This window comes from Microtus pennsylvanicus, chromosome 1 (genome assembly GCF_037038515.1).
Source record: "Microtus pennsylvanicus isolate mMicPen1 chromosome 1, mMicPen1.hap1, whole genome shotgun sequence".
NCBI classification, from domain to species: domain Eukaryota; kingdom Metazoa; phylum Chordata; class Mammalia; order Rodentia; family Cricetidae; genus Microtus; species Microtus pennsylvanicus.
This window is the reverse complement of record NC_134579.1, coordinates 151,532,226-151,558,196: the sequence shown is the minus strand read 5'-3', so window position 1 is coordinate 151,558,196 and position 25,971 is coordinate 151,532,226. Positions and strand designations below refer to the sequence as shown.

The window sequence follows — 25,971 nt, the reverse complement described above, 5'->3', positions numbered from 1 at the left end:
GAGAGAGTCCAGCTCACTGTGGGTAGTGCCACCTTGGACAGGTGGTTCTGAGTTTTATGAAAAGCAAACTGAGAAAGACATAAACAGAAAGCCAGTGCGCTGTACTCTTCCATGACCTCCGTTTCAGTTCCTGCCTCTGTGTTCCTCCCTTGAGTTCCTACAATGACTTTTCATGATAACAGACTGTAACCTGTAAGCCAAATAAATTTTTTCCTTCCAAAGTTTCTTTGGTCATGGTGTTTTACCATAGCTGTAGAAAACAAGCTAAGAACATTGATTATAATTATAATTTCCATCATTTTACAACCTTTTTATGTTCCTCCTTTTGTGGTACAGGGGATTTAACTGAAGTTCTCATGCATGCCAGATGAGTTTTCTACAAGTGCCTTACATCCCAGCCCTCTTTTCATTTTAAGACAAGTTTTCATAGAGTTGTCCAGGCTGGCCTTGAACTCACCTTGTGGCACAGACTGACCTCAAACTTGTGGTCCACTGTGAGAATGTTTTTTGAGAAATGCTATTTAAAGTTTGCCTTTACAAATTAAACTTCCATCCAACTCATAATCAAGTCAATAATGTGCTTTGAGATCCTTATAGCTATGTACTAATTCTTCTGACAAAATATAGGCTCAGCCTGTTTGAAATTAGCTGAACGCTGAGATAACCTTGCAGTCAAACTTATTGTTCTTTGGACTTCCAATGTAAGTAACTTCTCCAAGCTAGGCAGAATACACAGGCTCAATTGTACCACATTCCCCATTTCACTTCATGATACATTCACGCCCTGAATTGTGTGTGTGTGTGTGTGTGTGTGTGTGTGTGTGTGTGTGTGTGAGAGAGAGAGAGAGAGAGAGAGAGAGAAGGGAGATATGGTGAATAGATCTAAGACTATGTGTGCTGACAGAGACAGCTGATCCGAGCTCACGAGAGCTCATGAATGCTAGACCAACAGTCAGGGAGCCTGTATGAGACTGATGTAGGTCCCCTGCATGTGTGTGACAATCATGTAGACTTCTAACAGTGAGAGAAGGACCTTTCCCTGGCACTTAGCTTGTTTTTGGTAGCTTTGTGTAACCTGTTCTCCATGCTGGATTACCTGGCTTGATCCTGCCTCAACTTGCTTTGGGCAATCCCATGGAAGGCCTGTCCCTTTCTGAATGGAGATGGAGGAGGGATGGATGGGGAGGGGGTAAATAGGAGAGGGGATAGGACAGGAGGAGAGCAAGGAGGGGAAACTGACTAGTATTCAAAATAAATGAAAAAATGTTAGTTAAATAAAATAATTAAAAAGACTATGTGCTGGAATCATTGAGGGGTTGAAAGCAATGACCCACATGCAAAATATGTTGGAAGCAACATTTGGGTATAGAATGATGATCTGTGATTATGACTTTGCATGCTGTTCTGAGTGAGTAAGGCCAGGAGCACAATTTTCTACCTCACAGACTCCTGTAAATTAAGAAAATAGGTCCTCATTCCTTTTTGCAGCTGTATTTGCTGTGTCATTTGATACGTAGAGAGCAGGGCCTTTATTCACACTGCTTCTTAGATTAAACCATTTGCTTTTATAGTAGACATGTTTTAGATTAGACAAATACTAGAACAAGAAAGACCAAAACTCTTCTGAATATATCCAGCCCATGCTTGAGTACCCAAAACCAACAGTCTTTCTTCTTCTATGCGGCATCATCACAATCTTCCTGCCTCAGCCTCTTGAGTAGCTAGGATGACAGGTCTGCTCCAGCAGGCTCGAACCTCTTTTTCTTCTCAGATTTTCTTCTTTATTTTTTATGTTTCTTTTTTATAGTCTCATTTTTATTGTTCAAGAATTCCATGTGTGAATATATTTTGATGGAATCCACTCCCATCTCCTCCCCTTCTATTTACTCCCTATCCACACCACCACTCCCACCCTTACTTCATATACTGCATTTTAAAACTCACTGAGCCTAGTTAGTACTGCCAGTATGTGCATGGCTATAGGGCCATACGCTGGAACATGGGCAGCCTCTCAATGACTGTACCCTAGGGGGAAAAAGTGGCCCCTCTACCAGCACCTGTCAGTTACCAAAATAGTTCCTCAACTAGGGGTGGAACTTTGTGACCCCATTCCCCATCTACACTGGGATTTGGATTTTTTTAAATGTGTATCCACCAATTATAAAAAAAAACTAGTAGGCTTGCTGTGATAGCAAGTCCCCTGCATTGACCTTAAGGTATTGGTTTTGTCTAAATGTAAATTAAATGAATAAACACAGGAGCAAATGAAGGTCACAATCCTATTTGGGAAATATGAAACCATATTAAATGACAACTTTATTTGAGGCACAGAGTTTACATTTACAACTTTAAAAGATGATACAATTTTGTCTTTTAACAGTACTAATGTATTTCACACTATTGAACCAGTAATTGTATATCTCAAAAAGTTCAAAGAAATAAACCAGACTAACAAACACTAGTAACATGCATTTTTTATTGTATATGTAATTTGGGGTGGAAGAAGGACATAAAAGCATAATGGGGATTATTAGAAATGTGGAAGGAGAAAATGGGAAAGGTGACAAAAAGTAATGGAGAGGATGGGTATCTTTAGAACCACAGAGTAGTGTGCACATGTATGGAAATGCCAAACCTAAAGCAATTAATATATACCAGTAAAACTGAAGAAAATCTCCAAGAAATTAATTGAAAATTTATACCATTAAAGAAATCATGGGGCTGGAAAGATGGCTCAGCTATTAAAAGCTAGACTTAAAACCAAAAGCAAGAAATTCTGAATTTGAGAAAATAGGATGTGAATTCCTGCCTTGATGCTCCAGTAGCGATGGACTTTAATGTGGAACTGTTATCCAAAAATAAATACATAAATAAATAAATAAATAAATTTCTCCCTAGTATTCCTTTGCCAGAGTAACTTACCACAGCAATGAAAGTGACACTAGACAGTGATTAAAAGACAAAACTCAAGAATCCACCAGATGATAAGAATGTTGTTAAAAAAACATTAAATGTCTAGTTAATCTGTAAAATCAAATTATAGCAGAAAATCTCCCAAGTCTAGAGAAAGACCTAGACATCCAAACTCAAGTGTTGTCTTGAACTCCAAGTAGACATGATCAGAGTAGAATTCTGCATGACATAATACAGTCAAGATATCAAAAATACAAAACAGGGCCGGAGAGATGGCTCAGTGGTTAAGAGCACTGCTTCCTCTTCCAGAGGTCCTGAGTTCAATTCCCAGCAACCGCATGGTGGCTCACAACCATCTGTAATGAGATCTGGTGCCCTCTTCTGGCCTGCAGGCATACATGTAGACAGAATAATGAGAATACTGTATACATAATAAATAAATCTTAAAAAAAATACAAAACAAAGAAAGAACATTTAAAGCCATAAGGGGAAGACATCAACTCACTTATAAAGGTACATAAATCAGAATAATGTCAGCTCTCCAAGCAACCCTAAAAGGTATAAAAATGTGGGATGATATATTTCAAGACTTGAAAGCAATTAACTCAACTAGTGCTGCTATTTCCAGGAAAGTTGTGCTGTGAAGTTGGCAAGGAAGTAAGGACATTTCAAGATAAATACAAACTAAGCCTGGTCATGACCACCAAAGAAGATAACGAAATTAATATAATGTACACAGGAGGAAGGTCTCCTGGTAAGTGCCTCCTCGATGGCAAGACTGTAAATAACCAGCTAGGTCCTCTAGAAACCTGGGGAATTTAGTACGTGGGTGGAAAGAGGTCCATCTGGCCAGATAAAGGCTACCACATGAAGAGGAAATGACTTGGGTTGTTGTCCTCATCAATATGGACAAGTTCAACAGAAACACCTGGGCTAATTCCCAGAATCTGACAGTGCCCTGGTACCTCCAAGTCCTAAGCACAGGACAGATGATGCTTCTCTCTTAAAGCTGAAAGCAGGGAGGGGAGCTGATAGAAATGGACAAGAAAGGCACTTCCTTATGCTGAAGAGTTACCACAACAGGGGCCTGGAATGTGAACACTAAACAGAGCTGTGAGAACCAGCTTGCTCAGGCTTGAGCTCGGTCACCTCAGGTGCGAAGTCACTGAACTGGCAGAAACACATTGGACAGGAACACAAGAACTCATAGTAAATGGACCTAATATTAAAACTAAGAAGGAGAGGGAAAACACACAGCAGGTGTAGCTTTAGTGATATCCAGTTTGACCCAAAAATGCACACTCAGGTACAGACCTGTAAATGAACAAGTTTTATCAGTCAGATTTCAGACAATGACACATACAGTCACTATCATACAGGTATATCCGCACACAGTGGAAGCAGAAGAGGAAGACATCAACAGTTTCTACACAGATCTCAAATCGAGGTTAGCAGGGCATATAAGAATAAGAATGAAATATTAATCATTATGGGTGACTTCAATGCAAGAGTAGGATCTGGAGAAAGAATGGATTATTGTGTCATGGAAACATATGGATTGGGACAATGGAACGTTAGAGGGGAACAACTGCTTGACCTATGCTATGCAAATGATTTGTCCATAGCCAACACAAAATTCAAGCAGGCCAAACCATCAAGATTCTGGACATGGGAATCCCTTGACAAATGCACATACAGCCAAATTGACTACATTTGGTTTCCTGGTCATCAGGAAACTCATATCTAGTATCCAAAACAGCTGATCATTCCCTAGTGCTGACTTAGGGTCAGATCACCAACTTGTTATAGCCAACATTCAACTCAGGAGAGGCATGCCAGGCAAGACAGAGATAGACAGTAAACAACTGATGAACCCAGCTATACGGAGAGAGTATAAAAGAACCACTGAGAAAAAGATGAGGGAAATCACTAAACAATCCTTTACAGATATAGAAAGCAAATGGGAGAAAATCAAAAGAGCTATACAAGAGGCTTCAAAGGAGACATTTGTTATGCGAAAAGGACAACACCAGAAGAATGGCTTTCTGCAAAGATGATCAATCTGGCAGAAGAAAGAAGGAAGCTAAAAAGCAAACAGAGAGGCTAACCACAGGCAGCAAAACACCACAACTATGCAGGGAGATCAAAAGAAGAGCAAAGAAGGATAGAGAGCTGTGGATACAAAGTCTATGCAAAGAGGTCGAAGAGGCTAGACTCTATAATAAAACACATCTGGTTTACAAAGTTATCAGACGAATAGCTGCCAGATATGCTCCTCAGACTTTATGATTAAAGATCGGCAAGGTCATTTATTAACAGAACCAGGGAAAGTAAAGCAAAGATGGAGACAATACATCCTATACAATGGCTCTAATGCTGCCAACATAGACTAGACTGAGAAACACATCAGCAGCCACTCCAACACCAGAGATGATGAAAAATATTAAATATTGACAGGAGCAAGATAGAGGAAGCTATCAAGAGAGCGAAATTCAGGAAAATCTCAGGAATGGATGGCATCACAGTGGAGGAGCTGGAGGCAGCTACAATAGACTCAAGAGCTAGGCTGAGGTGCTTCTCAGAACTCTTCAGGGAGATATGGGAACATGAACCAATTCCTATGGAATGGAAGCACTCAGTCATAATTCCCACACACAAGAAGGACAAGCTGAGTGCTCAAATTACAGGGGCATTAGTTTGTTGTGACATAGCAGCAAGATCTTCTCCTCCATTATCCTGCAAAGCATCAAGGGCAGAACAGAGAAAATCCTAGCAGAGGCCCAGTGCGGATTTAGAACTAACAGGAACACAATTGATCAGATCTTCCCTTTAAGGCAACTGGCAGAAAAATACGAAGAATCTGGGAAAGACATATGCCTGTTACATTGACTTTAGGAATGCATTTGATAGCATTTGGGGGAAAGGACTTTGGGAAACAATGAGGTTCTACAGATAACCAGAGAAAAATCATAAGAATCCTAGAGAATGCCTATAAACATATTTTTGCATTGGTCAAATCTGTGGAGAACTAAGCAATCAGTTTAAGCCAATCATAGGAGTGTTGCAGGGATGCATCCTCTCACCACTCCTTTTTAGTATATTCCTGGAATTAATAATAGCAACAACCCTGGAGGATGAGGAGATAGGCATGCAGACAGTTGTGCGAATCAATAACTTGCATTCCACTGGTGATACCGCACTACTTGCTGAAAGTCCAAATGAGCTACAGGCCACAGTAAATAGAGTGGTGGAAGTAAATGAAAAACCTTGGTATGAAAGTAAACATCAAGAAGACTGAGATACAACACATGTGAAGGGCATACAGGATTTTAACACTGTAATAAAGAATCATAACCTCAGTCAACTTTGTCTATCTGGGAGGAAACCTCAATTCAAAGGAGGGACTTATTTCGGACATCAAGAGGGATGTGAGGGCTGCATTCCAGACACTAGAAAAAGTTTAGTCAGCAGCAAGAGACATAATGACAACAACAAAATTACATTCTATGAGACACTAGTCTTGAGCTGCCTTCTTTACAACTCTGAAACCGGGACAATGAAACGCTCCTCAGAACAGCAGTTGAATGTGTTTGAGATGGCATGTCTCAGGAGGATTCTAGGTGTCACAAGAATATAGGCTACACAATGATAACATTAAGACACATCTCCATCTACAGAAGGAAGTAAACTACTGGATACAGACAAGGCGCGTGAGATACTTTGGCCATGTTATGAGAATAAATGATGGCAGATACCTGCTTGGAGGAGTGCACAGGATAAGGCAAAGGCCTCCCCCCCCCAAAAAAAAAAAACTCTGGATAGACAGCATAAAGGAATACTGTGGAACCTTGGGTATGACAATAATACAAGCAGCTAGGACTGCCCAGGCTAGGAATAACTGTAGAACCACCATAAATGAGCTGCTCATGCATGCTTAAGCATTGCAAAGGCATGGATGATGATGACGACTACAAATGCTCTCGGTCACAAGGGTATGGGAAATAACAAATTTCATGAGAGGAAGAGATATACAAGAGAGGAAGGAATCCACGGTGTCCAACATAATAAACCAGAAAACCTCAACAATAATGGAGGAGAAAGAAAGAGCTAAACATCTGACAACAGGCCAGTACAACACTCGTCCCTTAAGTATGAAGACCTCAGTTCAGTCCCCAAAACCCACATAGATAATAGAGCCAGGCAGAAGCTGGGAAGATGGCTCAGCAATTAAGATCACCCACATGAGGAGGCTCACAATCACCTGTAATTCCAGCTCTAGGGAATCTTATTCCCTCTTCTGGCCTCTACCAGCACTACACTCATGTGCACATACCCACACACAAACACACAAAATTAAAAATGAAATCTTTAAAACATAAAAGCCAAGTGAGGGGGAGAAGGGTGGGAGGAGGGGGAGGGAAAAGGGAGGCTGAGAGGAGGTGGAAACTTGTTTTTTTTTTTCTTCCTTTTCTCAATAAAAAAAAGAAGCCACAAAAAAAAGAAAAAAAAGCCAAGTGTAACAATACATGCTTATGATCGCTGTGCTGGGAAGGGAAGACATGTGGGTACCTAGGACTTATATATCAGCTGACCTAATCTACTTTGCAAGTTTCTGGCTCTGGAGGGTTGTTGTATACAAAAATATGTGGATATGTGCACGCGCACACACAAACTTAGTAAGGGTTGTAGAAATAGCTCAGTGATTAAAATGCTTACAATGCTAGAATGAAGACCTGAGTCCAGCTCCCTAACACCCACATAAAATATCAGATGGACATCAAAGCCCACTTGTAATTCCAGCCTGAAAATGCAGACAAGGGATCTCCAGAACACATTGTCTAGGGAGATTCATCATATTGGTGAGCTCTGAGATTGATTGAGAGCCCCTGACTCAGTGAATAAAGTGGTAGAGAAATCAAAGTTGATCTATAACATCAACCGCAGGCCTCCACATACACACGTACGCACAGATGTGTCTATGCATAGGCAAACACACATACACTTACACATGCATGCCACACACATGCACCTGAAAATAAAAAATAATAATAGCATTTTTCTTGAATAAAATAACAAATATTTTAATATTGCATTAGTGTTGCTTTCTGATTAAACCAATGATCAAATTCAAACACATGCATGCTACACACAGGAATACAAAGGTTAAAATACCCATTTTAGGAAATACTCAGACTTTTTGCTCTGTAAATCTCCCCCATGACTTCCCCAGATGAATTTATAGGTTGACCTAGAAATGCATTTCAGACTGGGCAGATAATGGTCAAGGGAAACTTTTAGATTCAAAATGTGGTTAAACGTGTTGTGTGAACAACATCTCTGCCTTGAAGCCTAAGGTTAGTGGTGAGGGAAAAGCTGTGAATCTTTCTGTTTAAAAAATGTGTGAAAGTCCCATGATGAGTGGCGTTGGGGCTCACCCACCACATCCTGTGCATCTCCCTCAGCCACTGGACTCAGTCCACACACAGGTCAGCACTGGTCTTGCCAGTGGAATGCTGCGGATACTCACTGCCCTGCTGGGCCTGGGTGAGTCCTTCAGGAAAGGGGGCTGGAACCAGAGCAGGAGTCGGGGAGACATTTTATCATTATTGTTGTTTTCTAGGGCTATGTCTGAGCCAGAGGATCAATACAGAGAAACGTAAGTACTTCCTTGAGAGCCTCAGGATTGGTCTCGTGCTTTCATTTCAAGGGTTTATCTGAGAGCATCCAGAGACAGGCGAGCATTCTGCTTCACTATGATGGCCACAATCTGGTGGCTGCGGGAAAGTGGAGAAGATAGGTAATGGCTCATCTGGGGCTCGTGCCCCTGGTTCCTTTTCAGAGAGTCTCCAGAAACCTGTCATCTGGGCCGAACCCAGTACCAGGGTCGCAAATGGAAATGCTGTGACCATCTGGTGCAAGGGACATCACAGTGCTACCCATTATCAACTGTACTTTGAAGGAAGCTTTTCAGCCTTGGAGAGACCTAAGCCAAGTAGAGCAATGAATAAAGTCAACTTCACCATTCCACAAATGACCTCACATACCGCAGGGAAATACACCTGCTGCTATCAGAGTGGGGAGCGTCAATCAAAGAGCAGCAAAGGCCTGAATCTAATAGTTACCGGTGAGTGTCTTGTTATTAGATGTAAAGTCAGCTTGGTATGAATCATGGAGAATGCCAGTGTTCATAAATACTGAAAACTCTTTTATTTCCCCTTGCCATTATTTTTTGTTAACTTTTTTTATTTTTTTAAAAAGAAAACAAATTGTATTTTTTTCATTTTGCATGCCAATCCCAGTTCCCACTCCCTCCCATCCTCCAATTCCCTCTACCTATCTGCCACCACACCCCCCATCCACTCCTCAGAGAGGGTAAGGCACATTGTTTGGAAGAGGTCCAAGGCCCCCCTACCATATTTAGGTTGAGCAAGGCATACATCCAAAGAAAATAGGTTCCCAAAAAGCCAGTACAAGCAGTATGGATAAATACTAGTGCCACTGCCAGTAGCCCCTCAGTCTGCCCCAGCCATGCAACTGTCAACCACAAAGGGACTAGTTTGGTCCTATGCTGTTTCCTTCCCTGTATGGCTAGAGTTGGTGAGCTCCCATTCGCTCAGGTAAACTGTTTCAGTGGACGCCTCCATCATGATCTTGACCTTTTTGCTCATATTTGCACACTTCCCACTCTTCAACTGAACGTTGGAAGCTCAGTCCAATGCTCTGATGCAGGTCTCTGCCTCTGTATCCATCAGTTGCTGGATAAAAGTTCTATGGTGATATTTAAGATATTCATCAGTCTGACTACAGGGCAAGGCCAGTTCAGGCATCCACTCCTCTATTGCTTAGAGTCTTAGCTGGGGTCATCCTTGAGGATTCCTGGTTATTTCTCTAGTGCCAGGTTTTTTTCTAGCCCCATAATGGCTCCCTTAATCAAGATACCTCTTTCGTTGCTCTTGTCTCTGTCCTTCCTCCATCTTGACTATCCCATTCCCTCAAGTTCTTTTCCTCCCTCCCCTTCTCCTGTCATCTTCCCCTTCCGTCCTCCCTACTCACCCCAACCCCATACTCCCAATTTTATCAGGTAATCTTGACTGTTTCCCCTTCCCAGGCAAATCTGTATATGTTTCTCTTAGGGTTCACTGTGTTAGTTACCTTCTCTAAGCTCAATAACCTTTACAGCTAGTATCCACTTATGAGTGAAAACATACCGTGTTTAATTTTCTGGGTCATGCGTGGTTACCTCATGCATGATTTTTTTTCTAGTTCCATCTATTTGCATGCAAATTTCAAGATGTCATTGTTTTGTACTGCTGAGTAGTACTCTGACATGTAAATGTGCCACATTTTCTTTATCCATTCTTCAGTTGAGTGGCATATAGGTTGTTTCCAGATTCTAGATATTACAAATAATGCTGCTCTGAACATATTTGAACAAGTGTCCTTGTAGTATGATTGAGCATCTTTTGGGTACATGCCCACAAGGGCTATTGCTGGGTCTTGAGGTAGGCTGATTTCCAATTTTTTGAGAAACTGCCATACGGATTTCCAGAGTGGTTGTACAAGTTTGCATTCCCACCAGCAATAGAGGAGTATTCCCCTTACTCCACATTCTCTCCAGCATAAGCTATCATTGATGTTTTTTATCTTATCCATTCTCACTGGTGTAAGATTAAGGTGATATCTCAGAGTTGTTTTGATTTGCATTTCCATGATGGTTAAGGATGTTGAACATTTCCTTAAGTGTCTTTCGGCCATTTGAGATTCTTCTGTTGAGATTTCTCTGTTTAGTTCAGTACCCCACTTTTTAATTGAATTATTTAGAATTTTGATGTCTAATTTCCTAAATTCTTTATATATTTTCTAGACCAATCCTCTGTCTGATGTGGGGTTGGTGAAGATCTTTTCCCACTCAGCAGGCTGCCTTTTTGTCTTATTGACTGTGTCCTTTGTTTTACAGAAGCTTTTCAGTTTCAGGAGGTTCCATTTATTTATTGTTGCTCTCAGTGTCTGCACTACTGGGGTTATAGATAGGAAGTGGTCTCCTGTGCCTATGCATTGAAGACTACTTCCCATTTCCTCTTATATCAGGTTCAGTGTGGTCAGATTTATATTGAGGTCATTAATCCATTTGGACTTGAGTTTTGTGCATGGCGACAGATCTATATTCATTCTTCTACAGGTTGACATCCAGTTATGCCAGCACCATTTGTTGAAGATGCTTTCTATTTTTCATTGTATAATTTTAGCTTCTTTGTCAAAAATCAGGTATTCGTGGGCATGTGGATTAATATCTGAGGTTTAATTTGATTCCACTGGTCATCCCCTCTTCTTTTATGCCAATACCAAGCTGTTTTCATTACTGTAGATCTATAATAGAATTTGATGTCAGGGATGGTGATGCCTTCAAAAGTTCCTTTATTGTATGGGATTATTTAGGCTATCCTGGGTTTTTTTGTTTTTCCATGCATTGAATCTATAGATTGCTTTTGGTAGGACTGCCATTTTTATTATGTTGACCTACCTATCCAAGAGCATAGGAGATCTTTGCATTTTCTGGTATCTTCTTAAATTTCTCTTTTTAAAGACTTAAAGTTCTTGTCAACAGGTCTTTCATGCCTTTGGTTAGTATTACCCAAAGATATTTTATGTTATTTGTGGCTATTGTGAAGGATGATGTTCCTTTTTTTTATTTGTTTTTTCCCTTCAAAAATTTACACTTCCTCCCCTCCTCCCATTCCCCTCCCACTCTCCCACTCACCCTCCTACCTCCACCTCCCTCCTTGAGAGAGGGCAGGGAACCCTGCCCTCTGGGAAGTCCAAGGCCCTCCCCCCTACATCCAGGCCTAGGAAGCTTTGCATCCAAATAGACTAGGGTCCCAAAAAGCCAGTACATGAAGTAGAAACAAGTCCCAGTGCATTTATCAATGGCTTCTCTGTCAGGCCCATTGTCAGCCACATTCAGAGAGTCCGGTTTGATCACATATACGTACAGTACCAGTCCAACGGGATTTGGTGAGCTGCCATTAAAACAAGTACGCTGTCTCAGTGGGTGGACCAACCCCTCACAGAACTGACTTCCTTGCTCATCTTCTCCCTCCTTCTGCCCTTCAACTGGACCTTGGGAGCTCAGTCCCTTGCACTGATGAGGGTCTCTGTCTCTATCTCCATCCAATGCCAACAAAGATTCTATGGTGATATTCAAGATAATCATCAGTATGATAGTGGGGCAGGCCAGTTCAGGACCCTCTGCTCTGCTGCCCAAGGACCTAGCTAGGGACATCCCCGTGGATGCCTGGGATCCCCTCTAGAGCCAAGTCTCTTGCCAACCCTAAAATGGCTCCCTTAATGTAGATATCTTCTTCCCTGCTCCTATAACTGCCATACCTCCATCTCCACCCTCCCACTCCCACAAGCTCTCTCCAATCTTTCCTTTCTCCCTTCTCTCTCCCCATATCCCCTTTCCCCAGCCCAATCCCAACCCCTACACCCACCAACATTTGCCCAGCAATCTTGTTTACTTCAAATTTTCAGGAGGATCTATATATGTTTTTCGTTGGGTTCATCTTGTTATTTGGCTTCTCTAGGCTTGCGAACTATAGTTTTAATGTCCTTTGTTTATGGCTAAAGTCCACTAATCATATTCATCTTTTTGGGTCTGGGTTATCTCACTCAGGATAGTGTATTCTATTTCCATACATTTGCATGCAAAATTCAAGATGTCATTGTTTTTTACCGCTGAGTAGTACTCTAATGTGTACATATTCCACACTTTCTTTATCCATTCTTCCACTGAGGGGAAACTAAGTTGATTCCAGGTTCTGGCTATTACAAATAATGCTGCTATGAACATAGTTAAACAAATGCTTTTGTAGTATGATTGGGCATCTCTTGGGCATATTCCCAAGAGTGGTATTGCTGGTTCCTGAGGTAGGTTGACTACCAATTTCCAAAGAAATCGCCACACTAATTTCCAAAGTGGTTGTACGCGTTTGTATTCTGACCAGCAATGGATGAGTGTTCCTGTTACTCCACATCCTCTCTAGCATAGGCTATCATTGGTATTTTGATTTTAGCCTTTAGGGCAGGTGTAAGATGATATCACAAAGTTGTATTGACTTGCAGTTCCCTGATCGCTAAGGAGGTTGAACATGACCTGAAGTGTCTTTTGGCCATTTGAACTTCGTCTGCTGAGAATTCTCTTTTCAGTTCAGTACCCTATTTTTTAATTGGGTTAATTAGAATTTTCATACCCAGTTTCTCGAGTTCTTTATATATTTTGAAGATCAGACTTTTGTCTGATGCGGGGTTGGTGAAGATCTTCTCCCATTCAGTAGGATGCCTTTTTGTCTTAATGACAATGTCCTTTGCTTTACAAAAGCTTCTCAGTTTCAGGAGGTCCCATTTATTCAATGTTGCCCTTAATGTCTGTGCTGCTGGGGTTATATGTAGGTGGTGGTCTCCTGTGCACATGTGTTGCAGCCTACTTCCCACTTTCTCTTCTATCAGGTTCAGTGTGGTCAGATTTATATTGAGGTCTTTGATCCATTTGGACTTGAGTTTTGTGCATGGTGATAGATATGGATCTATTTTCATTCTTCTACAGATTGACATCCAGTTTTGCCAGCACAATTTGTTGAAGATGCTCTCTTTTTTCCATTGTATACTTTTAGCTCCTTTATTGAAAATCAGGTGTTCAAAGGTTTGTGGGTTAAAGTCCGGGTCTTCTATTCGATTCCATTGGTCAACTTCTCTGTTTTTATGCCAATACCAAGCTGTTTTCAATACTGTAGCTCTGTAATAGAGTTTGAAGTCAGGGATGGTAATGCCTCCAGACGATCCTTTATTGTATAAGATTGTTTTGGCTATCCTGGGTTTTTTGGTTTTCCATATAAAGTTAAATATTGTCTTCTCAAAGTCTGTGAAGGATTTTGATGGGATTTGTATGAGATTGCATTGAATCTACAGGTTGCTTTTGGTAGAATTGCCATTTTTACTATGTTGATCCTCCCAATCCAAGAGCAAGGGAGATTCTTCCATTTTCTGGTGTCCTCTTCAATGTCTTTCTTCAAAGACTTAAAGTTCTTGTCAAATAGATCTTTCACTTCCTTGGTCAGAGTTACCCCCAAGATATTTTATGCTATTTGTGGCTATTGTGAAAGGTGATGCTTCTCTGATTTCCCTCTCTGCTTCTTTATCTTTGTGTATAGGAGGGCAACTGATTTTTTGGAGTTGATCTTGTATCCTGGCACATTACTAAAGGTGTTCATCAGCTGTAGGAGTTCTTTGGTAGAGTTTTTTGGGGTCGCTTATGTACACTGTTATATCATCTGCAAATAAAAAAAGTTTGACTTCTTCCTTTCCAATATGAATCCCCTTGATCCCCTTATGTTGTCTTATTGCTATTGCCAAAACTTCAAGCACTATATTGAAGAGGTATGGAGAGAGTGGACAGCCCTGTCGTGTTCCTGAGTTTAGTGGGATGGCTTTGAGTATTTCTCCGTTTAATGTTGGCTGTCTGCTTGCTGTAAAGAAGGTCCTGGATAGAGGTACTACAGAAAGTTTTCAAGTCTTAAACTGTTTCCATTACCTGTTTGGTTGCTTTTTGGTTTTATAGGGTATCCGTTTAATGTTGGCTGTCTGCTTGCTCTAAAGAAGGTCCTGGATAGAGGTACTGCAGAAAGTTTTCAAGTCTTAAACTGTGTCCATTACCTGTTTGGTTGCTTTTTGGTTTTATAGGGTATCTTGGAGGGATTTTTTTTTTACATTTCTTCAAACTTTTTGTTATTCTTCTCATCCATTTCTTTAAGGTAGTTTTTCACATCCTGTTTAAGGGACTCTATCACTTTCATAATGTTACGTTTAAAGTCTATTTCTTGTACGTCTTCTGGATTAGGGTGTTCAAGTCTTCCTGTTGTATGTTCGCTGGATTCTGGTGTTATCATGTTGCTTTTCAGATTGTTGAAGGAATTCTTGAATTGGCACTTGCCCATCTCTTCCTTCAAATGCCCTCCAGAACGGATCTTCTGGTACAGGATCTGGGCCACTTGCTGGCCAGGGACCTTGCAGACAAGAGTGTGCTTGCTGGGTGCAGGCTCAGTGGGACAAAGAAACTTCTGCAGCAGTTGCCCTCACCACTTTGTCCCCATACCCTCAGCCCCGAAGCAGGCTGAGTTGGGGGATCCTATGACCCCCAGATGGAAAAGGATACTTGAGGGGCAAGCTGAGCTCCCTTTCTACGGGGGTCTGCCTGGCCACTGGTTGGGCACACCAAGGGTGATGTTTCTTTGATTTCTTTCTCAGCTTCTTTATCATTTGTATATAGGATGGTTACTGATTTTTTTTCAGTTGATATTGTATCCTCCCACATTACTGAAGGTATTTATCAGCTGTAGAAATTTCTTAGTAGAGTTTTTGGGGTCTCTTAGTATACTATCATATCATCTGCAAATAACAAAAGTTTGATTTCTTCCTTTCTAATTTTAATCCCCATGACCTCCTTTTGTTGTCTTATTGATCTAGCCAGAACTTCAAGAACCATGCTGAATAGATATGGAGAGAGTCCAGAGTCTTGTCTTGCTTCTGATTTTAGTGGAATTACTTTGGGTTTCTCTCAATTTAATTTGAGGTTGATTGTTGGCTTGCTGTATATTGATTTTATTATTTTTAGATATGTTGATTGTTTCCCTGATCTCTCCAAGACCTTTATCATGAAGGGGTGTTAGATTTTGTCAAATGCTTTTTCAGCATATAATGAGATGATCAAATGGTATTTATCTTTCAGTTTATTGTATGGTGGATTACACTGATAGATTTTCATATGTTGAACCATCCTTAAACCTCTGGGATGAAGCCGAGTTCATCATGTTGGATGATATTTTTTAGGTTTTCTTGGATTTGGTTTTCCAGTATTTTATTGAGTATTTTTTCATCTATGTTTATGAGTGAGATTGGTCTAATTCTCTTTCTTGGTTGAGTCTTTGTGTGGTTTTAGTATCAAGGTAACTGTAGTCTCATAAAAAGAGTTTGGCATTGCTCCTTCTGTTTCTATTATGTGGAACAGTTTGAGGCATATAGATATTAGCTCTTCTTTGATATTCTGGTAGAATTCTGTACTGAAACCGTTGGGCCCTGGGCTTTTTTTTTTTTTTTTGGTTGGAGGCTTTTGATGACTGCTTCTATTTCCATGAAGGTTTAGGTCTATTTAAATTATCTACTTAGTCTTGATTTAATTTTGGAATGTGGTACCTATCCAGAAAATTGTCCAATTTTTTAACATTTTGCAATTCTGTGGAGTCCAGGTTGGTGTAGTATGACCTAATAGTTCTCTGAATTTCCTCAGTGTCTGTTGTTATGTCCCTTTTTCTTTTCTGATTTTGTTAATTTGGATGTCCTCTCTCTGTCTTTTGATTATTTTGATTAAGGGTTTGTCTACCTTGTTGATTTTCTCAAAGTTTCAACCCATTGTTTCATTGATTCTTTGTATTGTTTTCTTTGTTTCTATTTTATTGATTTCAGTCCTCAATTTGGTTATTTCCTATCTTCTACTCCTCCTGGGTGAGTCTGTTTTATTTGTTCTAGAGCGTTCAGATGTGCTGTTAAGTCACTAATGTGAGCTTTCTTCATTTTCTTTATGTGGGCACTTAGTGCTATGAACTTTCCTCTTAGCACTACTTTCATAGTGTACCATAGGTTTGGGTATGTTGTGTCTTCATTTTTGTTAAATTCTAGGAAGTCTTTAATTTTTTCTTTATTTCTACCTTGACCCAGGGGTGGTTCAATAGAGCACTGTTTAATTTTTGTGAGTTTGTGAGCTCTCTGAAGTTTGTGTTGCTGTTGAATTCTAATTTTAAACCATGGTGATTCAAAAAGATACAAGGGGTTACTCCAGTTTTTTGTATCTGTGGAGGTTTACTTTGTTTCCAAGTATGTGATCAATTTTAAAGAAGGTTCTATGAGGTGCTGAGAATAATGTGTATTCTTTTGTGTTTGTGTAGAATGTTCTGTAGATATGTTAAGTCCATTCAATTCATGACATCTGTTAGTTCTTTTATTTCTCTTGTAAGTTTCTGTCTGGTTGACCTGTCCATTGGGGAGAGTTGGCTTGAAAGGTGTTTAAGTCTCCTACTACTACTATTAATATGTGTGGTTTGATGTCGATTTCAGCTTTAGTGATGTTTCTTTTACATATGTGAGTTTTTCTTATATTTGAGTCATAGATGTTCAGGATTAAGACTTCATCTTGATGGATTGTTCCTGCTATGACTATAAAGTATTCTTCTCCATCCCTTTTGGTTGATTTTAATTTGAAATCTATTTTGTTAGATGTTAGGATAGCTACATATGCTTGTTTCTTAAGTCCATTTGATTGGAAATCTTTTCCCAACCCTTTACTCTGTCTGAGGTATTGTTTGTCTTTGAGGTGTGTTTCCTGTAATAGCAGAAGGATGGATCCTGTTTTCATATCCATTCTCTTAGCCTGTATCTTTTTATAGGCAAATTGAGTCTATTGATATTAAGAGATATTAATGACCAGTAATTATTAGTTCCTGTTATTTTTCAGTGGTAGTAGTCATGTGTTTCCCTTCTTTGGGACTTTATGGTGGAGGGTTATCTGTTTTTGTGGGTGAAGTTAGCTTCCTTGGGTTGGGCTTTTCCTTCTAGTACTTTCTGTAGGTCTGGATTTGTGGATAGGTATTGTTTAAATCTGGTTTTGTCATGGAATATCTTGTTTTCCCCATAAATGGTGATTAAAAGCTGTGCTGGATATAGTAGTCTGGGCTTGCATCCATGATCTATAATTTCTGCAACATATCTGTCCAGGATCTTCTGGCTTTCATGGTTTCCATTAAGAAGCTGGGTGTAATTCTGATAGGTCTACCTTTATATGTAATTGACCATTTTTTATTTGCACATTTTAATATTCTTTCTTTATTTTGCATGTTTTGCATTTTTATTTTTATATGGTGAGAAGCCTTTTTATCTATTTTGTGTTTTGTAAGTTTCTTGTACCTTCATAGGGATATCCTTCTTTAGATTAGGAAGGTTTTCTTTTATGATTTCATTGAATATATTTTCTGTGTCTTTGAGCTGGAGTTTTTCTCCTTCTACCCCTATTATTCTTAGTATATGTCTTTTTATGGTGTCCCAGAGTTCCAAGATGTTTTATGTTGAGAATTTACTCAATTTAATGTTTTCTTTTACTGATGAATCTATTTCCTCTATAGTATCTTCAACATCTGAGATTCTCTCTTCCATCTTTTGTATTCTGTTGTTTATGCTTGCCTCTATAGTTCCCATTCATTTACCCAGATTTTTTATATCCAAAATTCCCTTGCTTTATGTTTTCTTTATTGTCCCTATTTCATTCTTCAAGTCTTGAACAGTTTTCTTCACCTATTTAATTGTTTTTTCTTGGTTTTCTTGGGTTTCTTTGAGAGATTTATTAATTTCTTCCAATTTTTGTTTGTCTTTTCCTCCATTTCTTTAAGGGAGTTTTTTATTTCCTCTTTAAAGGTCTCAATGATCTTCATAAAGTTACGTTTAAAATCGTTTTATTCTACTTCTTGGTTAGGATGATCAAGTCTTCCTGTTGTATGACCACTGGGTTCTGGTGTTACCATGTTGCTTTTTAGGTTGTTGGATGAATTCTTGCATTGGCACCTGTCCATCTCTTCCTTCAGTTGATGCTGGCAGTATCTTTGTGCCTTTGTCCAATCCTTGCAGTGGCTGTCTGTGTCTTGGGAAATGTTCTTAGTCTTCTCTGTACTGTCCCCGTCTGTGTCTCAGGGAGCCACTGAGGTCTCTCTTGGCCCTCTCTCTTGGCCTTCTCCCTTGATCTTCTCTCCTGGTTCACTCTCTTGGTCCACTCTGTGTAGTCACAGCCTGTGCTTCAGAGCTTGTCTCTTGGTCCTCTCTCTCGGTCATCTTTGTGTAGTTGCAGCTTGTGTTTCAGCATTCCTCCAAGGTTGCGGGGTGGGGCCATTTTGGAAGGTTTAGAGGCCAAGTGAGACTTGGAGCTTTCAGGGTCCAATGGATTGGATGGAGGATTTGGAACAGCCTACCTGAAGGAAACTCTCCTGCTGGCTGGCTAGAAAAGCAGAGGCAGGTGGGGGAGGGGCCCAGGTTTTGCCCCAGTACGGAGGGGCTAGAGAGTGAGATGTCCTTCCAGGTGGCTGGTCACTCACCTCTTGGTCCTCTGTGTGCAGTTGTGCAGTACCAGGCTGTGTTTCAGAGTTCCACTGAGGTTGCAGGGGATGGGGGATAGGAAAGTTTGGGGACAGGGTGAGACTTATAGCTTGCAGGGTCCAATAAATGAGATGGGAGTACTGGAGCAGCCTTCATGCAGGAAACTCTCTTGCTGGCTGGCTAGAAAAGCTGAGGCAGATGGGGGATTAGCCCAGGTTTTGCCCCTGTATGGAGGGCCTAAAGAGTGGGGTGTCCTGCCTAGTGGCTGAGCACTCACCTCTTGGTCCTCTCTGTGTAGTAGCGGGCTGTATTTCAGAGTCCCACTCACTGAAAACTCTTTATGCCTCACTCTGACACTGCTTATCTTGACTGGAAGTCTGGCGATGTGTCTAATCATAGCAACTTTCTGCAGGATTAAACTTCAGGGTCAGCTTTCTCTCCTGGCATCAAAGGCATCTTAGGTCATGATCTCTGAACAAGCTGTCTACAGTAGACACTGTGTGCCAGGGTATGTCTAAGAACTGATGGACAGGAGAATCAAACCTGGGCAAGAAGAGGTTGGCACATAATGAAGTTTCATCAGAAAATGTAGCCACGCACACGGCTCTCAAATTTAACCTAGCTTGAAAAACACCTAGAGGCCGTTTAAAACACAGGTAGCTCTCACATACATGCTCATGAGAGCATTGGTCACAACAGTCAAAAGGTGGCTAGTTAGATGGCTCATGAATAATAGAGCTTGCTGTTCAAGTATGAGAAGCTCAATTCAATCGCCAAGTCCACGTAAAAAGTCAGGTATGTCTGCAACACCAGAACTGGGCAGGGAACAACACCTGATTGCTGGGGCTTGATAGCCACCAGCCTAGCTATGGGTTTAGTGAGACCCTGTCTCAAAGCAATAAGATGAACGATAGAGCAGAGCACCCACCTCCGGCCTCCACATATGAGCTTACAGGTACACACACTTATATACACACAGGAGCATACACAACACATAGCACGCACAATCACACAGAGAAAAAAATAAATAAGTAACTAAATAAACCAATAGCTAAGAAGGAAACAATAACACCAGTGTCTCTTGGTGAATAAATGGATGAACGAAATGTGCTATATTCATACTGTAGAATATTACTCTACCTTTCAAAGGAAGAAAATTCTGGAACACTCTATGACGTGGCTGAAGCCCAAGGACATTACATAAATGGAGACAAGCCAGTCACAGGAGGACAAATACTGTCTGATTGCACTTAACCAAGTTACCTGGAATGATTGAGTTCATAGAGACAAAAAAAAAATGTAGAAAGGTGATTGCCAGATCTTGGGAAGCCAGAAAGGGGGTTGTTTATAGTAGTTGAAAAGTTTCTGGTTTTGAGAAGAAAAAGTTCTTGAGGCAAAGGATACTAATAGCAGTGTCATATGCTTAATGGCTCTGAACAAGTGTGTGCAAGTTCATGGGTGCACAGAGAAGTGTGTGTGTGTGTGTGTGTGTGTGTGTGTGTGTGTGTGTGTACATGTGTACACCAGAGGACAGTCTCAGACATCATTTTCCAGGAACTGGGATCTGGGACTGACCAAGTACATACACTAGGCCACTGACCAACAAATCTGCCTGTCTCTACCTGTCCATCAGTGGGATCACAGGCATGCACCACCATGCTTGGATTTCTATGTAGATACTGGAGATCAAACCCAGATCCAAGGATCAAACTCAGGTCTTTATCAACTGAGTTACTTCCCCAGATCTCTCCTCCCAACCTCCCAAAAAGATTTCTTTAGGGCAGTATATAGCCCAGGAGGCCTCAACCCTACACACAGAACTAAAGGCAACTAAGGAATGCTGTCAGCAGGAAACAGTCTTATCCAGCAAAGAGTGCACCAATCGGTTAGCCCATACCCAATGGTCAACTCTGAAAACATACCAACAAACAAACAAGTAACCGTATACAGACTAAACAGTTGTACTCACATATTTAGGAACATGTATAATCATATACATACATATATATGTGTATACATATATGTATGTGACAACAGTTAATGAAAAAAAGGCTACCAATATTTGAAAGAGAGCAAGGAAGCCGGGCGGTGGTGGCGCACGCCTTTAATCCCAGCACTCGGGAGGCAGAGGCAGGCGGATCTCTGGGAGTTCAAGGCCAGCCTGGTCTACAAGAGCTAGTTCCCGGACAGGCACCAAAGCTACAGAGAAACCCTGTCTCGAAAAAACCAAAAGAGAGAGAGAGAGAGAGAGAGAGAGAGAGAGAGAGAGAGAGAGAGAGCAAGGAGGGGTATACAGGAGGTTTTGGAGAGAGAACGGGGGAGAGGAAATGGTGTAATTATACTATAATCTCAAAAATTAACAATTTTTAAAGCATAAAAGGCTATCCTATCCCTGGGTTTCTAATACAATGGTTCTGGATAGGGGTAGAGCACTTTCAGGCTTCTGTTGGTGTTCGTGGTTTTGTTCCTGAGAGCCAAACTCAAAGCCATGGGGAGAGAGAGATGCAGAAACTAGGCCTTAGTCCCAAAAGATAATGGCTCGATCTGTGACAACCACAAGTTTAGGAAGTAGAATGAGCACGACTCCAAAGAGTGATACATGGTCATAGGGAAAGGAAAGCAGTGGATTGAGGAATTGCCGTAAGATAATGCACTGTATATACCATCCCTGCTTCCCCCCACAGGTCTGTATGACACGCCCAACCTCTGGGTTCATCCAGGACCTGAAGTAACCTTGGGAGAGAATGTGACCTTCTTCTGTCATCTGGATTCTGGGACAAGCAAATTCTTTCTGCTCAAGGAGGGAAGATCCAACCATGTCCAGCACAGACTTGGGAACATCAAAGCAGAGTTTCCCATGGGCCCTATGACCAGAGCCCACAGAGGGACATACAGATGTTTTGGCTCTTACAATGACCATGTGTGGTCTTTCCCTAGTAAACCTGTGACACTACTCATCCCAGGTAAGGACACTCTCACCTGTGTCTTACCCAGCCCTAGGGGATGCCCTTGACAGAGATTTAAAAGGTAACAAAGAGTTCTTTGCTTTTTAGAGATACAGCTGGCCAATCGGGAACCCCAGAGGGGCAGAGAAAGGTGAAGGAATAAAGGATATAGGAGGAGACATAAAATTCTCACTTTTTAAAATTGTTTCCCATTTCTAGGAGATGTTGATAACACCAGCCTTGCACCCATAGACCCTACTTCTCTTGGTGAGTCACTTCCAAATTCACCAGAAAAGAGCTGGAGAATTAGCTATTGGTAAAGTACTTAGTCTGAGAACCCAAGTTGGATTTACAACACCCATGTAAAATCCAGGCATGGTACCCTACATCTGTAATCCTGATGCTATGGAGGGGGGAATCAGTGTCAAGCCAGTTTAGTTGAATTGGTGATTTCAAGGTTTATTGAAAGACCCTGTCTCAAAAACTAAGATGGAGAGGATTTGAAAAAGGTATCCAGTGTTGACCTCTGGCCTACTCACTCACACACACACACACACACACACACACACACACCATGGGAAAGATCAAACTTTTCTAATGGCACTAAAATGAGGTATTTACTCATAACATCCATTTAATGTACATCACCCAACTAGCAGCTGCTGCAGAGTCAGTCAGCCAAACATCCTTACCTTTGTGAAACTTATGTTGTAGCAATAGGAAGCAAACCAAAAGACAAGTCAGAAAAAAATAAATAAATAAATGTGTTCTCTAGCACATAAAGAGGGAAGCAGTGATATAGGAAAAGATAATGCATGAAATTGATCGGGGAGGAAGGCAACAATATGAAAGATGGTTTCCCAGAGTGGAAAGCATCTGAGATAAAAGCCACAGGGAAACTACTTGGAGGTACAAAGGGAGAGAGACGCATAACCATGTGGAAGACGATACAGAACTCCTGTGAGGCACTGGGGTCAAACACAGTTGTGTGGGCTAGTTTCATCTCAGTTTTTAAGTTTGTATTAATTCTTTGAGAATTTCATGTGATGTTTTGATCATACTCAACACCTACCAGATTCACCCCCTCACTACCCAACTTTTGTACCTTCACTTTTTTTAAAACTCATAAATATCTTGTGTGTGTAGCCTTCCACAAAAGTATGGTCAGTCTACCAGGGGACAAAAACTCTAAAGAAACCTACTCTTCCCTTGCTTAGCAGCTATCAAATGCTAATGGCTCCCCCTCCAGGGGTGAGACTTCACACCTATCTCCTCTTTCCATGTTGGGATTTGGTCTAGCTTGAGCTTGCACAGGCCGTATAAATGCTAACATAATACCATGAGTTCTCATGTGCATCTGCCCTATGTGATCAGGAGACACTATTTCCTTGTAATCATCCACTACCTATGGCTCTTACAGTCTTTCCACCCCCTCTTCCACAATAATCCCTAATCCTTGGGAGAAGGGATGTGATAAAGCTCATTTAGGGCTGAGAATTCCACAGTCTCTCTTATTCCCTGCTCCTTGAGCAACTACGGGTCTCTATTTTAGTTACCTTCTTCTCTGGTGGAAAATTCATTTCTGTTGCTGTAATAAGACACCCTGGTTAAAAGCAACTCTGATAAAAAAAGATTTATTTGGTCATCTCTGAGAGAAAGTCACGGCAAGAGCTCAGGCAGCTAGTTGCATTACATCCACAACAAAGCACAGAAAGAAAGAAATACCTCCATGCCACCTGTTTCTGCTTTCACCCAGCGTTCTCCTGTCCGATGTCACTCATACAACCCTGCCCAGGGAATGGTGACGTCCACAATAGACTGGGTCTTCACACATCGATTATTAATAAAAGCAATGCCACAGAGACATGCCCACAGGCCAACCTGATCTAGATAAATCCTCACTTCAGCTATCTTTTCAGACAGTTCTAGATTGTGGCAAATTGACATTTAAAACAGAGCATCATAGGAGTGATGATGGGGAAGGGGTGGAACTTACTTCAGATGGTAAAAAAAATGTCATGTGTGAATTTGTCTTCATGTGAAAAGGAGATTATATTGAATGAATGATGAAAATGAGGCTTCCCCAGAGTTTCTGTCTAGCATGACCATACATTAGTACTCTGTGTGAACTCATACTTAAGTACATCCATTCCTTTACTAGTCTACTCTATTTCCAGATGAAGCTCTGAGGACTTGGGTTTCTAGGTGGGAACCAACGTTGCAAAACCATGAGATGCCATGGGGCCTATACAGAAAAAGAAATGTTTCAAAGGAAGGATCCAACACCATTGTTCATTCATCCCTTCTTCTTTTCCTTATCCTCAGATTATTGGGAGTACAACCTTTCAGCCGAAGAAGAATCAGGATTACAGAAGGGTAAGAGAACATCTAGAAGCATAGATTCTGAATAAAGGCACAGGGAAAAGCAGGAATGTCAAAGAAGAGGGAGGATGGGGTGGGTGAGTAGCCTCTGCCAACAGTGACCCTGTCTTCTGATTCCAGACTTTGCCTTCTGGAATCATACAGCCCAAAATCTCATTCGGATTGGTCTGGCATGCATAGTCCTGATGGCTCTAGTATGGCTTTTGGTTGAAGACTGGCTCAGCAGGAAGAGGGATAAAGAGGAGGCCAACAGATCACCAAATCGGGAGTACAAGAGAAGATGGAGAGTCCAACATTCCCTTGAAGAGGAACAAAGGAATGCAATTTCAATGCGGGAACTGAAGGCAACTCCTGGACCTGGGGCCCTATGAGCTCTATGCTGCCTCCTGGAGGAAGGAAGGCATCATTGCAGGAATGAGGGGGTAGTGTCACCCAGTCTGGCAAAACATCCTAAAGGGGCATGGTGAGATGAAATGTCTAAGATTCTACTATAGACAAATTCTCTGTCTCTATTAAACTTTAAGTTTAAAGTTTATTTACTGCAAGCTATACTTTTAAACACTCTGGTCTTTCCTAGGAAAAAAAAACTACCTTCCAAAAAACAAAAAACATGTTGGCCGTGGGAATATTTACTTACTACTTTTGTCTTTAGCATTTTTTCTAATTTTATTTATTTATTTTATGTGTACGAGTATATTTGTGCATGTATGTTTGTGCACCATGTATGTAGCTAGTGTCAGATCCCTAGGGACTGGAGTTACAGATGTCTGTGAGCTGCCCTGTGAGTGCCGGGAATGGAACACAAGTCCTCTGGTAGAGCAACAAGTGTCCTGAACAACCAAGCTATTGCAGCATATTTGTTTGCCACACATATATGTATATACATATATGTTCCTAAATACATAAGCTTTTTGTGGGTTCCAATGATTGAACACAGATTGTTAGACATATACAGCAAGTGTTTTTAACCTACTGAGCCCTCGCCTTCCTAATCTATCATTATTTCCTTCTTCTTTCCTTTGTCTGCAAGAATTCCATTCAAAATAGTACTGAACAACAATACCAATAAGTAAACATATACTGTCTTAGCTAAAATTATGTCAACTTGATACAAGTTAGAGTCATTCTGAAAGAGGGAACCTCAGTTGAGAAAATGTTCCCACAATATTGGCTTGTAGGAAAGCCTACAGTGCATTTTCTTGGATGATAAGAGATGTAGAGGGCCCAGCCCACTGTGGGCAGTGTCATTCCTAGACTGGCAGTCCTGGGTTCTGTAAAAAAGCAGGCTGAAAAAAATGAGAAAAAAGACAATAAGTACCACCCCTCCCTGGCCTCTGCATCCGCTCCTGCCTTCAGGTTCCTATATTGATTTATCTCAGCGATGATCTGTGGTATGGAATTGAAAAATGAAATAAACCCTTTTCTCCCAAAGTTACTTTTGGTCATGGTATTTTATCACAGCACCAGAAACCCTAACTAAACATGTATGAAATGTTTCAAAAACCATTGCAACCAAAACATACAATTAGAAATGCAAAGTAAGAAC

The 25,971-nt window shown here is 40.9% G+C and overlaps 1 protein-coding gene across 1 annotated transcript; it reads left to right on the top strand.

The window, feature by feature from the left end:
• The first annotated feature begins 8,272 nt into the window (after window positions 1-8,272).
• Ncr1 (natural cytotoxicity triggering receptor 1) lies at window positions 8,273-25,845 on the top strand. The gene is made up of 7 exons (XM_075942109.1): window positions 8,273-8,457; window positions 8,534-8,569; window positions 8,753-9,037; window positions 21,783-22,061; window positions 22,263-22,310; window positions 24,369-24,419; window positions 24,546-25,845. The coding sequence occupies exons 1-7, from the start codon at window positions 8,310-8,312 to the stop codon at window positions 24,794-24,796; spliced, it is 1,098 nt and encodes a 365-aa protein (XP_075798224.1). The 5' UTR covers window positions 8,273-8,309; the 3' UTR covers window positions 24,797-25,845.
• Window positions 25,846-25,971: the final 126 nt, after the last annotated feature.